The sequence below is a fragment of the Fundulus heteroclitus genome, chromosome 2, assembly GCF_011125445.2.
Source record: "Fundulus heteroclitus isolate FHET01 chromosome 2, MU-UCD_Fhet_4.1, whole genome shotgun sequence".
NCBI lineage: Eukaryota > Metazoa > Chordata > Actinopteri > Cyprinodontiformes > Fundulidae > Fundulus > Fundulus heteroclitus.
Genome location: NC_046362.1, coordinates 11,496,841 through 11,512,035, shown reverse-complemented (window position 1 = coordinate 11,512,035; position 15,195 = coordinate 11,496,841). Strand labels below are relative to the sequence as shown.

General features: G+C 39.7%; 1 protein-coding gene across 1 annotated transcript in view; it reads right to left on the bottom strand.

Annotated features, from left to right (window-relative positions):
- Window positions 1-369: 369 nt before the first annotated feature.
- The window catches only part of dhtkd1 (dehydrogenase E1 and transketolase domain containing 1), a 35,420-nt gene continuing 20,594 nt past the window's right edge, over window positions 370-15,195 (bottom strand). Inside the window, exons 13-17 of the mRNA XM_012880363.3 lie at window positions 11,929-12,093; window positions 11,750-11,832; window positions 10,782-10,948; window positions 1,310-1,395; window positions 370-1,210 (exon numbers count right to left, since the gene is read on the bottom strand). Of these exons, the coding sequence (XP_012735817.2) occupies window positions 1,109-1,210; window positions 1,310-1,395; window positions 10,782-10,948; window positions 11,750-11,832; window positions 11,929-12,093 (603 nt within the window). The 3' untranslated portion in view covers window positions 370-1,108. The remainder of the gene's footprint in view (window positions 1,211-1,309; window positions 1,396-10,781; window positions 10,949-11,749; window positions 11,833-11,928; window positions 12,094-15,195) is intronic.

Sequence of the window (15,195 nt, the reverse complement as noted above, 5' to 3'; positions counted from 1 at the left end):
TCAACATGCCATTTTAAATAATTGTATTATTATTATTGGAGAAATGCTCAACTCATTTCCTATCAAACTTCTCAGGTAAATAAAATAAAATGCCAATATACCAGAAGCATAGTTTCAATGTTCGTGCCAGACGCTATACATACAGTAGGTGGTGGAAGACTTAAAATACACCAGGCCAAATGAAGGGCATGGTGGTGGCAGCATTGTGCATCTGTGTGTTCATGGGGTGTGTATACATTCACAAGGCCTTGTAGTCTGGAGCAAAAGCAGATTACAACCAGCGAATTCTGATTTTCTCTTTTGACTTTCAAGGTCTTTAATGAAGTAAGGTCAAAGTTCAGAAGCTAGGTTTAAGGAAACGTGACAAGAAACCAGGAAAATAGATTTATTCGAAAACAGTTCTGCTGTATTTACATTAGCTGTTCATAATGTCAGTATTTTCCTTAAATTACAGCCTCAGTTTTAACAAGGATAAAACAATTTCAGATCCTTCGTTGCAATAGATCGCTTGATCAAATGTAAAATGTTCTACATACAGAATTAACAACTGTGACAGTTTTCTCTATTGACTCAGGAAAAATGCCTCATCTCTTTCAGAGTTATGTTGATTCTGTGCTACACCACACTTCAGATTAATGCTTAAGTATGCCAAACAATGTAAACCGGTATTTTATGCTTTTCAAAGTACAATAATGAACACGTGTGCAGCCTTTGTGCATGAGAGGTAACTGAATCATTAATGCAATTAGAGTAAAACCAGAAGGGTCGGCTGCATCGTTCCTACAATCATCATGTAAACGTGATATCTAAGGCCTTGATTCAGATGCTTCTAACTTCTAACCGCAGAAAACCGCCGTATCGCACAACTGAAAATTAAACAAAAAAACCTTAAGACCCAAAAGAAACTCTAAACTCAACATGCTTAACTAGGCGAGAACAAGTGAATTTAAGAACCTCATTCTCCTGAACACATTGATTTTATTCTGACCCTGTAGACTGCGAGCACATGGCAGTAATGTCTCCCTGTCTCTGCCCTGCAGCAGACCCAAACACAGCGTAGTACCGCTGCCTGCGTTCTGCCCGGTTTGGTTCACAGCCCTGCTGGGTCTCAGGAGAACGTGGCTTCCAGGATGGCCTCCTGCTGCTGGTGATGAAGGGTCCCGATGCCGACAGCAGGGGCGGGAAGCGCCGGGCGACTCGCTAACCGGAGCTGATGTGGGGGAAAAAAGGGAGACGGTGAAAGATTTCAAGCACGACGGATTTCAGAAACAGCCCGACTTTACAAGAGGAGCTACTTTAAGCGGTTTACCTTGCAGGCCAGCTGCTTTTCAAACCTGGGGGCAACAAAGGACCAGGGACCCATGTTTTGAGGTTCCTCCTGACTCCAAACAAACTCTAGGAGGGGGAAAAGAGAAAAACAATTGGACGTTCTCAAGGTGAATTTCTGGCGCCAATTTGCTTTTCTTTGCCCCTCTTTTAAAACAAGCCTTCACTCCAGGGTTTCCTGGGAGCAACGCTTCACAAACTGAAGTGAAACCACGACCTTCAAGGCTCGTTTCATGAGAAAAAAAAGTTTGCTTACAATCACAGTGGCAAAAAAAAAAAAAAAGAAAATGAAAAAGTGGAGCTCTGTGAGTGCCGCATTATGTTCTTTCTGTTTGAACAGATGACATTTATTGACTCATGTTTATGGTGATGTGCTGGAGGGAATATGGAAATGTCTGATCACAGCTTTTAGAAAATACACGTCGTACCTAATATTTTACATTTTAAGGCTTCAATCTGTCAGTGAAACAAAAATGTAGCTCCATTTTGTAAAACAAAAGGCTCCACGGCCTGGGCTGGCGGGCCAGATATGCACCATTCTTGAATTGTAGTTGGGAGCAACAGAAAATGAGTGGAGAGGTGCAGTTTGGACACCCCTGGTTTAACCCCCTGGCTGATATCATCAACATCAACCTGCCTTCTCTGTGTGCTGACATGGAGCCTGGTCTGATTGGGAAATAATGGAGCTTTATATTTTACTGCATTCAAAAATAAGTACATTTTCTTGAAGAACCTAAAAGAACTTATGCTCTTTAACTTTAGTCACCAAATCCAAACCTTGGACATTACAGCACCAAGAAGCCAACAAAGCCGATGCTAACAATTATTTATGCTTAAATTGTGGAAAATCAGGTCTATGCTTCATCTATACAGCAGGTTAAATGGGACGTGGGAGTGTTGCTACTGTCCCATATTCACTTTTAATAGCCTCTCAGTTGTTTTCACAAACTCTCCTCTGCAGTATGAAACAATTAAATATCTCATAAAAGATATATAAATGTGAATGTACCACAGAATATCTTAATCTAACATTAAATGAATAAATGTGCCATTAATTGTTTCATTACATAATTAAATGTACCATTTATTCATTTAACATGTCGTAAGTTAAATTTCAGCGAAAATATTGACCCCCCCAATACCACCCACTAAGTTTGATAGGCAAAGTTTGACAGTTTAAATCATTTCATGATGAGTCTGCTGCATGGAAGCAATGAAATAAATAAATACAATGAAAAAATTACATGTATATTTAAAATTTTCAAATTTTCTTTTAGAAATGACAATTTAATTTACTCATTTAAAAGGTATACTTCGTTATTTAGTGGTACATTTCATTATTTAAGGGAGTATTAAACAAATGGAACGTTTATTTATTTCATAACATATTTCTTTAATTTTGTCCCTCTTAATCCTCCACACACTACGCTCCTCAGTGGGTTCCAGCAGCCTCCAGCCTTTCTCCACCCATCCTGCCCTGGATTTGTCCCGTAACGTTGGCATTTCATGTGTTCTGGAGGTTATTCCAAGGGTTTGGAAGCGAAACCGGACCTCAGATCTGAGCTGAGTTTTCACATTTCATGAGATGTGGGTGAAACATGGCGATTAAAACAAACGAACAGGATAAACTAGTAAAAGAAACACGCAGCAGCATGCTGAAGGACGTTCAATTTTCTGTAACCCGTAAAACTTCTTTTATATGACAAACCTGAATAGCACAATTTCTTTGTGAAGGAAGAAAAAAAACAACTAAAATGACACACTGTTAAAGGCCACTGCTTTCTTTGAGCCCAACCTTACATCTTTTATCTTAGATAAAAAGCACAAAGTAAAGTACCACCTTGAAATTTTTATGAGAAAACAGTCACAGCGGGACCTTGAAACCCCGGCTCACCTTCAGCAAACCATATGAATGAGACATGGGCGATGTTTTCTGCTGTTTGCTCTGATTATTTGTTTAAAAGGGTCTGTCAGGTCCAGGCTTTCTGATGTCGGTCATGTTTAATGTTACTCATAACGGTGAAGGAGAGAGCCGCCGTGAATGTGTGCCGTTCACACGGGACAGGGAAGAACATCTCAGAGGGGTTTTCTCGCATCATGCTGCCGTAACGAGAGAAAGCACACTTTAGTAACCTCAAACCAAATTCAGAAGCCGTCTAAAGCCCGGGACACACAAGACTGCTTTATGACACACTGCAACGTGGATTTAATAATCCTCGGTACGTCAGGTGTGGTGTGTGCACGTTGTACGATCACCGTTTACTACTGAATCGCTAACGACGTACGACAATAAGCAACTCGATCAGTGTCCGCCATCCGTCTACCGGCACCGGGCCAGATTTCATACGAACCAACAAAATCAGCTGCTTGGCCGCGTGCTCGGCTCTTCAATCCCAAATCCATCCGGAACAAAAACACAATCAAATAAGGTTATTAAAACATTGTCCAGTAATTGACTGAATCAGTAGAATCAGACGTAAATGTCCCTTATAAATAAAAATATAAATAAGGTGAGCAAAATGTCCCATTCCAGCGCATCAAAGTCTGCTGTAGGTGCAAAAACCCCCCAAAAAAACCAGAAATCCAAGAGGAAGGAAAAATGCGTTGGGGTCAGTCTTGGTGTTCTGCCACAGTCAGAGAACAATAATGAAAGCCATCCTCGGTTTGTGCCTGCCGTGCGATCCGACATGCGCGCCGCTGATGAAGATAGACCACTTCACAGCCTCGGTTGATGCTCCGCGTGGCGCTACTGCGTTTGCTCCAATCAGATAAGTTTGTCTCATCGGACAGGACAGGTTACGCCTGACAGAAATTGATTCTCAAATCCAAAACGTATTCATTTTTTCCTTTTTGTGCGGGCCAGCACCGTTCAGAAGCTGTGGATCCTCTCATATCGTGGCAGCTCTGCACTGCAAAAACAGAACTAAAAATAAGTAATAAACTTCTTGAAATTAATGCATTTATCCTTGATTTGAGTAGGTAAATAAGATCTGCCAATGGAATGAGTATTTTGACCCCTAAAATAAGAGAATTAGGTATCCTGCACTTGAAATAAGATGAGTTGTTCCTATTTTAAGTGTAAAAATCTTATTCCATTGGTAAATCGTCTTATTTACCTCCTGAAATCAAGGATAAATGCACTTATTTCAAGATGATTTTACTCACTTTTAGTTCCGTTTTTGCAGAGTGATTGGATGTAGGTCACACTGAGATGTTCTTTCCAACACAAGTTTATTCATGCCTTTTAATGCTTTGTATTGAAGTGACCACTTATATTTATTCTACACAGATGAGCAGGACTCAACTATGTTTACAGTTATGTGAACAAAACTACCCCGACAACATAAACCATCATTCTATGGCATTTGGTAAACTTATAAGTAGGAAGGTCCTGATCCGATCCCAGGTATATTTAGGCTTTTTATGCCATCAGTTTGAAGAACCTGACTGAGCTAAACTCCTGGTCCCTGCTGTTGGCCTGCTGTCCATGGTTAGTGGCAGCAGCAATTCTAATTAATAATTTCTAAGTCCTTATATTTATACGTTTTTGTGTGCCCAGTGTGCAAAGCCGGGTTATATGCAGCTCATATAATTTTGTTGATGGTCTGAGTTCTGGTTTTAACTATCGGTGTTGAGTTTCCATCTCTTTACGACAACAGTTCAGAGAGAGAAAGAGAATGTTCTGACCACAGCAAGCATTACACAAATACCGTAAAAGGCCTCCTGACTGAGACTGAGGCCTGTGATTGACATGATGGCAAATAATACAGAAGAGTGAGGAAAAGCAGTGGTGCAGCTGGTAGCAGCAAGAAGGTCCTGGGTTTGAATCCCGGCCTGGGGTCTTTTGTATGTTCTCCATGCGCATGTGTGGCTTCTCTCCAGGTACTCCGGGTTACCAAACCAAAAACGACAGCTTAAAAAGGAGCTAGGCTATAAAACGACCCTAACACTGTATCCTAAATTAATGTTTTCTGTAATAAGCATGACTAGCATGAAGCATCTCCCTTTGGTGCGAAAACAAAGGCGACAAATTACTAAATGTGTTGACAGTTCTGGCAATTATTTTAAAGCAAAAAGCCTTTTATCACAGCCAGTGACGTGCGGTCAGGGGAGGCAGGTGAGGCAGTGCCTCACCAGCCATCATGGAAAGAAAGAAAATATATAATCATAAAGTAATTTAAATTATTATATTCATCCGGTGGTTTGTACTAAAAAATATTTATTTTTCATGTAGCTTCACCAATTTAGATTTTTATTTGTTCAAAATCGCTGAATTTTCTTATTTTCCCATTCAAATGCTTGGAAGCGATGCCGGTGAGGCAGCAGCGAGCTCTGCCTCACCTTGGATTGCGCAACCCCTGGCTCTGCGCTGGCTGCTAAGCGGAGAGAGCATGTTGCTGTACGGCGTCAATAAAATGGTTTAAACAAATTTAATATGTGAACTTATTTCCAATAATTTAGCTTATGTATATAATGTACAGTGCTTTTTGTCACCAACTGTGTTTGTGTAACGTGTTTCGTGTAATGAGCGATTATAAACGGCAGAGAACAGGTTCGAGGTGAGGCAGGCAGTTCTCTTGCCTCATGGCAGGGGGCGCTCAAGATCCCAGACGTTCGTCTTGTTCACTCCTCAACTGCAGAGTAAGTGACAGCGAGCTAGGCTAAACGATTCGGGAAGCAAGTCAGGTGCAGCGATAGATTATAATAGAGATAGTGATTTTTTTCCTCTCTTGCATCCATCCCTCAAAAACGGTGAGGGATGAATGCAAATCTCCTGGACAGCTTCTCAACTTTTTGGCCGAGAAGGCTCTTGTTGTAACTGTTCCTGAGGCGACAAAGTTGCTCACGGTGCCAGCTACTACAGCGTGAGTGGAGCGGTCATTCTCAGCCCTGAAGAGACTGAAAACATACAGCAGGAACAGGACGGATCAAGGAAGGCTTTCTTCCCTGGCAGTGATCTCCATTGAGACAGAGAGACTTTTAAAACTGAAGGAAGATAAGGAGGACTTCTATCGCAAAGTGACGGATGTTTTTGTGCAGAAGGAGCGACGCATGGACTTCATTTATAAGTAAAGGTAAGACAGTAATAACATTTATTTTGTTTTGTTTTTTAAGGAAATGTGTGTTTTGTGAGCTACAGTTTGTATGTGTAAGGATGCAGAAGTGAAACATAACCTGTAAACTGCTGTCAATCTATGCATCTATTTGCAAATCTGATTCTGATGACGTCAGTGCCTCACCAGTTATGAACCTCACCGCACGTCACTGATCACAGCATTACCTGAGCAGGGTTATGTTTTCATTATCACAATAACGTCTTATTTATCTGTAAAGCTCTAAGCAGGCAAATTAATCAGTTCTTCTCGGTTTTTGTATGAGAATCGTCGTCACATTTAACATCTTGTTGGTGATTTCAGCAACTTTTCCTTAAAAAAAAGGGATGTAATACAATTGTCCGTGTAAAATATCCAGATTTTCCAGTCTTTTCTGACCATTTCAAAGTATAAAACACAAACTTCACCATGAACTACAGCGCTCAGCATTTAAATATGGGATCAGAAGAAACCAGAGACTGGAAGGGCAAAAGAAAGTAAGAGCACAACAAAGGAAAGAGACACAATGAATGAGAGAAAGTCAAAGGAAAGATATGACATTAAGGGAAGGAAAACCACAAGAAAAGAACACAAAGAAGGAAAGAAGAAGAGATTTGGGAGTAGGGGAGCAAAGAAAGAATATAGGACAGGGGGAAGAAAGAACACAAGGAAAATTTTTAGAGAAAAGAAAAATGAAGGAGGGGCAGAGGGAAGTAAGGAATGACAAAAGGGAGGAATGAAGGATGGAAGGAAGGATTGACAGAAGAACAAAAGTAAGGAATGACGGAGGGACCGAAGGATGGAAGGAAGAAGGGAAGGAATGATGGAGTTAGGGAAGGAACCAGGAAAGTTTTAGTCAGATTTAATAGTTTTCCAGACTGTGTAGGAACGCCGAGCTTCAAATTAAAGCAGCTGCTTGGCAGCAGACAGAGAGAGAAAGAGGGAAGGAAGAGATTGCAGCTTTGCTTTACTTGCCACAGATGTGGTTAAGATGCAGCAGAAGATCTACCAACCTGGCAGCAGTCTTGAGTCAGAGCAGCAGGGGTGTGAATTTAAGCGCGACAGGAAACAGGAAGGCTTCCTTTTGCTGATGTAAGAGCATAAAATGTTGTTCTCACTGGACGTGCATATGAATTTAGCTGGAGAAACACAGCCTCATTTAACCCTAACACACACTGACATGTTAAAACTGTGTGTTATTATTTTTGACCAGATCTTTAAACAGGAAAAACAACCGCAGAAGAATTTTACCTGGAGTGAGTTTAAACTAAATATGGTGTCTTTGAGGGAGAAATCTGATCCGGGGTTGAATTGGGCCCATCCTGCTTTTATACAAAGTTCTTTTAAATTAGAGTTTTTATGATTTGTCACAATTTAAAGTGAATTTCTCAGGCCTTCAGCATTTAAAACAGCTTCCTGACATGGTTTGCTTTCTGTCATTCAGAATCAAAGTGACAGATCCGTGTTTTTCTCCTGACATACTTTTCCAAAAGACACCTGCTACAGTAATTTGATCTGTTCCACAAACCTCCCATATTTAACCGTGCAGCTCAAAAGAAAAATACTTTTCTAGTGTCTAGAAATACTCCCAGCTCAACAGTTTGGCACCAACCAGAAACAAATGTTTGAACGTCCTTAAATGTAAAGCGGAAATTGTACCAAACAGCAGACCAGTTGACATAATTAATGGTGTAGAAAGAAATGTATTCAATCAAAACAATGTTTAATAACTTTGATTTGAGTACCATCTTTTTTTCCCCTCCCCTCCACTCTGCGTGTGGAGCAAAGGCAGCCGTGCTTCCTCTGGGCTGAACTTTAGTCATACACGGAGGATGAAACGTCTGCGCTGGATCCTAAATCTTTTTTTTTTGGACGCAGAAGCATCAGATGCTGCTAATGAGACGACAGATGAGACAAAGCGTGGACCCAGGCTGGGTGGGTCAGCGCTCTGCCTGCATGTGTTGATGTGCAGAGTTTATGCAGCCGACCAAACTAAACGTGCACCTGCCTGCTTTAGCTGCATCAAACAGCTTATCTGTTTATCTCCAACTACATTTAAACCATGCAAACTCCCAAATAATACACAGAGTTTATAAATCAAATGCATATGTATGCACTGTGCTTGTTATGACATTATTAGCAGATTTAAAAGAAACAGATTTTTAAAATGAGACCTGTTTCTTTTGTTTCCAGTTAAATCCTCTCAACAGGCTGATCAGTCGTGCTTTTGAGTTTTAAACATTATTTTTTATCAATACATAAAGGCTTTTGTTTACTTTAATTTCTGTTTAGTCTTTTTTTCACATTTTCTTGGCATGCAATAAATGCCAGATTTGGCTAACCTAAATAAAGTTGCTTTTTATTACTGAAGGAAAATAGCTTGTTTACATTAAATGAATTAGTGCCTTTCAGGGTATCATTCAATGAATTATAACCCCTCCCTTCCACACTCTAATTTGATTATTTTTCAATAAGAATATTTCAGTTAAAAAAAAAGATTAAAATGTTGTATTTTTATATTATTTGGATACTTTAAATAATGTACTGCAAGTACCAACAAAAATTACATTGTGTGACAAGTATGGAATATATGTTGCTTTTCAGTTCTTCCTTTACAAACTGAAATCATTCAGTTGTGGTTTATCTAAAGTGGAACTGCAATAATTTGGTATGAATTCCTCTTTAACGTCCTGCTTTTTTTTTTTTTAGCCCTGTTCTGAGTGCAACTTGTTTTGGTGTGGTCTCTTTAAATCTAAAGGAGGCACTTTACACTGCGAGTCCCCCCCCCCCCCACCCTGATCGGCCATTTTTGTAGTACGTTGGGGGACTTGTAGCTTTGTCGTCTTTCAGCTTGGACTACAAAATCGCTCAGAGATATAAAAATGGCAAATTCACGAGACTGGTTAGCTGGATGTCCATGACCTTTGTTTAGCAGTTCTGCAGCAAATACTGTGACATAATTGTTCAAAAAACTTAACAGAATACAGAAAAAATATCTATGCAGCACCTGGAGGGACTACATTCAAGTTTTCTGGACTCCTAGAGACTCCAGCTACAAAATAGAATGTATTTGAGGAATAGACAATGGGATTTTTGCAGATATGTCCCCTCTAAGGTAAAATTTTTTTTAAATTATGCTTTAAATTTTCCAGACAGTTCATAAAATTCCCTCTTTAATGGCAGTAAAAATATATCTCTGATAGGACCACTGAGTGCAAAATTAGGCTCCTGAGTCAATTAACATATTAATGTGATTCAGGAACATTATAGCACACCTAATAAGCTTTAAATCAGGCACAGCGAGACATTTTATAAATAACCAGTGAATAAGTAAAGCAACAGAGTTTGCAGTGTTGGGACGGAGCAGCAGCAACTATAGCGAAGTGCTGCTGCTGCTGATGAGAGCTGTCGGTGTCTGACAGAAGCCCAAAAGAACAGTGATGCTCCGGTTAGCACATCGTTTAAAAAGCAGTAAAAAAAATTACTTTTTAGTAAAATGTAGCTGTAGGTCACAACAGCACGCTCTGAAGCAAAAATTAGCCACAAAATGAGACGCTGATGACATTTAGAAAAAAAGGATTGGCTCATTTTGATTTTTGTTATTCACTTCCCCAAAAAAGCTCACAGTCACCTTCTCAGAGAGGAAGTCTTGCCTTTGTAGAGTAGAGCTCCACTTGTGCTTTCAATTTAAAATAAAATAAAATAAATTACTCTTTTGGAAAGGCTCCGCAGAGATCAGAAAATTAAACTCGTTCTTATTACCTTGATTAGAAATGTTAATGACTTTCATTTATCTTGTTCGACCGTATGAAGCGCTCTATAAATAAAGACGCTTGTGTTCCCTGTTGAGCCGTGGAACGGTGCAGTACTTCCTGCTGTTGCAACGGGGAAATTCCTCCAAAAAAAAGGCTAAGCAACAAATAGCACATGCAAAACACGAGGCTGGCAGGTTTTTAAAGAGGAACCCTGGACACAAAAGAGGCAACATAAAACGGTACACTGAAGCATCCACCCGTGAACAGAAGTCATGGAAGGCTAAAAAAAAACAGAGCTGCACCTACATAATGTACCATTTAATGCTTGACACAATGCTTTAGCCGGAAAAGAACATAAAATGCTAACAAATGCTAATAAATAAATAAATGTTTTTCACACCTGAAAAAAAAAATGTTGATATTTGGAAACAGGAGCTTTTAGTTGCACAGTAAACACGTCCAAAATATGGTGCTTTTCAATTTGATTTGCGCTCACATACAGACAAAGTGACCCTTCGGTCTGATTGCACCTTTAAGGCGCTCGGTAGGAGTGAAGGTCTGTGTGTGTCTGTGTGCAGTGGTGGGTTTGGGTGTGGGCTCTCTCTACCTTTGGCATTGGGGTACTTCCTGAGCTCCTGCTGAAGAGCATCAAGAGGAAACGGACACAGCTCCTCCACACGGATGAGCGCTGTGTTCTGGTTGGCTGCTGACGTCTCCCTCTGTTTCAGCAGAGCGTAGTAATGCTTCCCGGAGCACAGCACCACCTTCTGGACGCTGGGTGGAATGAGAAGGAGTGAGATTTTTTTTGGGCAGAGCAACGAAGCAACATGAATGAAGAGCACAGAAAAGTAATTGCTATTGAAAAAAATTGTGCTTTTAATTAGTTTAGTTTGAATCATGAGTTTCAAGACATACATTTTTAATCAGAATCAGAATTCGCAAAGTTTGTGGGTAAAAACAAACAATTTGACTTCGCTACCATTGTAAAAAAGAAAAAACACAGGCAGACAAGAAGAAGCAGAACAGCAACTACAATCTTTAACAGAAAATACATTATTCATGGAAAAAAGATAAGGACAAGGACAATATATACAAATATTACAGATCCATCAAGATATTGGCTTGGACCAGAGTCTTAAGCTCCATCGGTGCCGATGGAAATTCTGATATTTTTCCATCGTACGTCAAGTGCTACCTTGAACACTCTTCACATCTGGAAGCTCTTACAGAGGGAGAGGGAATCAAAGGTTGCTGCTTTCAGTGTTACTGAAATATTTAAAAATTAAACCAGAGGAAGCGGAGAACCTATTTAATAAAATGCTTTTCTCTTTTTGGCTGCGACAAAGCAAGAGAGAGCAAGACTTCAGCAAACAATAAGAAGGTTGTTCTGTGTCATCTTTTTGATCTTTTGACATTAGTCTGAAATCCAATATTCTGATATTGAAATGTTGGTGTTTTTTTCTTTTTGCTGTCTTGATTAGACCAAAAAGAAGAGAGCCAAAATTAGCCATAACATTTGGATCCCATCTCTGTAAAATACTCTAATTTTCCAGTTAAAGGTTATGTGGTGTCTACCTTTCTGCAGGGACAGAAGTATCTCCCAACACTGGCCTGAAGGACGTTCCTGGTGCCAGGTCACTCAGACTGGACGCCGCTCCCTGGGGGGAAAAACATACATCTTTGATTCCTTTTAATGAAAACGGAGGAAAAAGAAGCAAATGAACAGGTAGAACACTTCTTCCAACAGTTCTTACAGAAAACCTGAGCAGCGTCTTGGGTCCGACCACAATGAGAGGTTTGCGGAAGTTTCGGATCATCTGTCGCCTGAGGAGGTGGAAGTACTGGCCGGCAGTGGTGGGGTTGACCACCGCCATGTTGACGTTGTCGCCATCCACACCCTCTTCTTTACTGTCGCACATCTGGCAAACAAAAGCAAACAACCTACACTTGATTTTCTTCCATATTTGAAACGAAATTATATTTAAGTTTTAACAAAATTTTTGGTATCTAAAATTATCTATTTGGTTCTGAGGAACAAGGAAATAAGATTATGCTTTAACCTGATATCGCGTCTCCTCTGCTCCATTTTGCCCATTTAGAGGCATAATCTGTGCTGGATTGCTACTGAATACCCTGCAGAAAGTAATATCTGTGCTGCACCAGCTTCCTTTGCCCTGTGCTTCTTTCTTGCGCGGTATCTTTACATTCATCTTTCAGTGTTTGCTGTCACTGAAAAAAGTCACCGCAATAAGGAAGGAGTCTGTTGTTATAGCAGTAGCCGAGGTTAAATCCCCCAACGCTCCAAACGATAATCGTCCTGTAGACTCACATCCTTAGTGATGAAATCCCTGATAGTAAAGAGGGAACTATTGTAGATGATGCAGGGCAACACTGACCCCTTTCAATCTGCTTATCAGGCGGGGAAATGGTCTGAGGATGCTATTGCTACGTTGTTGAATTTTGTTGTTGGGCATCTACAGGGCAGGAAAACACACGGATGTGTTTTATTGACTTGTTTTCAGCCTTTTACTATACGCAGCTAAACATCCTGGCTGGCTGATCTCTCTGTATTTGACTTTGGCACCATTTGGTGGGTTATTTGACAAACAAGTCACAGTGAACACACATCAACAGCACCTTTTCCAAGCCACTGATGTCCTCAACTGGCTCACCTGAGGGGTGTGTGATATGAACATCTACTTTTTAGGCTCTACACCAACTAGGGTCAGAGACAAATCGAGCTCAGGATCTATCATTAAAGTTGCAGACGACTCTGTAATTGTAAGCCTCTTGCAGGGCATGGTTCAGATTTAGAACAATTCATTCAATGGTGCAACAACTTATACTTGCAACTAAATGTTTCAAAACCAAAAAAGTTGGTTTTGAAAATCAGGCTACGATTGTACCAACACTGATTAATGGTCCAGTGGTAGAGATTATCAGTCAGTATTATCCGGGCACAATTTAGGGTAATATTGTCCTATTTAAAGGACCATATTGTTCCTTTTAAGACAATTGAATGGTTTTATTGTTGATAAACCTTTTTATAAAGATGTGGTAGGGGTGCGGGTTTTGCTGGTGGCTTGCATGACACCCTTTCAATTGAGATCAAACCGGTACCTGAGGTCTGTTATTCCCTTAGCTTTTGGGTTTTTAATTTTTGTAGATGAATAATGTTTCCTCGAGACCTTGATATAATCTTGTAAATGTGTTTTTTTTGTTGTTTTTTTGTGTTATTGTGAGTGTTTATTGTTGTTTGTGGATTCCAATCCAATCCACTTTATTTATATAGCACATTTACCAACAGAAAAAGTTTCCAATGTGCTGTACATAACAAAAAATAAAATAAATAAATAAATAAAATAAATAAACTAAAAAGACACAGAGGACCACACAAGTACGCGGTGTCAAAAGCCAAAGAGTAAAAGTGGGTCTTAAGATTCCACTGCAAATGAATTGGTCCTTGGGGACAATAAAGTATTTCAATTCAATAAATGGGAACAAAAGATGCTAAAGTTTAAATACACTCATCACAGGCATGTCTGTCAATTATTTAGGCTTAATTATTTATTCAAGCAGTTTTTCCAAGGTAGATTGATAGTACAATGTACAATTTACATTATTTTTTAAAACCAACATTTTTTGCAAAAGGTCATCTTTATAGTGGATTATTTTAAAACCTATAAATGAGTAAAAATTAGATGCATATATTCAAATATGTAAGTAAACTACCGACGATGTTTGGATAAATGTCCCACAACACGTTGCAGAGAAACCACACAACTTTTCTGACCTAAACCTGAATGGAGATTTGTTCACTCTCCCTGGCAGAAAGTTTCAACTAAACTTAAACTGCTTGTTTTTCGCACTGTGTATGACTGAAGCAGAGTCCATGTGTGGACAGTGGTTAGGTTTTCACCTCAAGCTTAATTTTTTTGTTTTTCCAAAGAAGCATCCGATCTGTGTTTGGGATCTTTGTTCTGATGGAAGAACCGCTCGTGTCCAAATGTGAACAATTTTATTGATCTGAGGTAAAGGTAGCCATCCATCATTATTGCAGCCAATAATGCAGCAGTACAGCTGCCCCACGACACCATGCTGCCACCACCATGCCTGACAGTTGTTACCATGGTTTCAAACACTCACTTCCTCCAACCATCCTTCTTGTTGTTGAGGCCAAACACCTCAAACCGTCATTTTACTATAAACCTTTCTTTCCAGAAGGCATTTGACCCGCGGGTGTATGCAGTGGCAATTACAGTCAAACCTCACACTTCAAATTTGGTGGAGGTGATTGGAGATCCTCTCAGTCCATGGTGATATGAACTAGGCTTCACGGTGGACAGGTTATAATTGACATGGTGGTTCCTGATAACCCAAAATAATTGCTTTCATCTGAGAGTGACAGTTTAGGACACAAGGCTGACATTTGGACTGGATTGGGTGTTTAAAAAGCACATTGATTCCAAATACACATCAAAACCATAAACCTAATGAAAATGTAAGGACTATTATTAAACGACATCTGAAAACATCGCATTAACTAATTCTGCCAGAAAAAAAAATGGTCAAACATCCAGTTTGGTTTAACCAGAGACAAAAAGGGCACAGTTTCTCTGCAACTTGCTATGGCACATTTGTCCAAACATTAGTGGAAGTATGTGTTTCTATTTGAGGCTGTGTGGATTTAAAAATAACACCAACTCAAACTGATGCAGCAAATGCTTGCATTTAAAATCAGTGTTTCATCCTCATTGCCTCAAGAAAAAAAGCATCTCAAATACCAATTTAATTAGCCTTTATGTAAACTTCTTACCGCTACTGTAAACTGACTCCTATATTTGCAGTCCAGCCATATACTAGTGTGTTATAAAGCAAAACTAGTGTGATGCAACTACACAATGCATTGTTTACATTTCAATTGTTTTACTTTTAAATCACTGCTGCATCTTATACTGTATTTTAAATCTACTGTAATTTACAAGCTGTATTCTTGCACAAATGCCCTTTGCACAATCAGT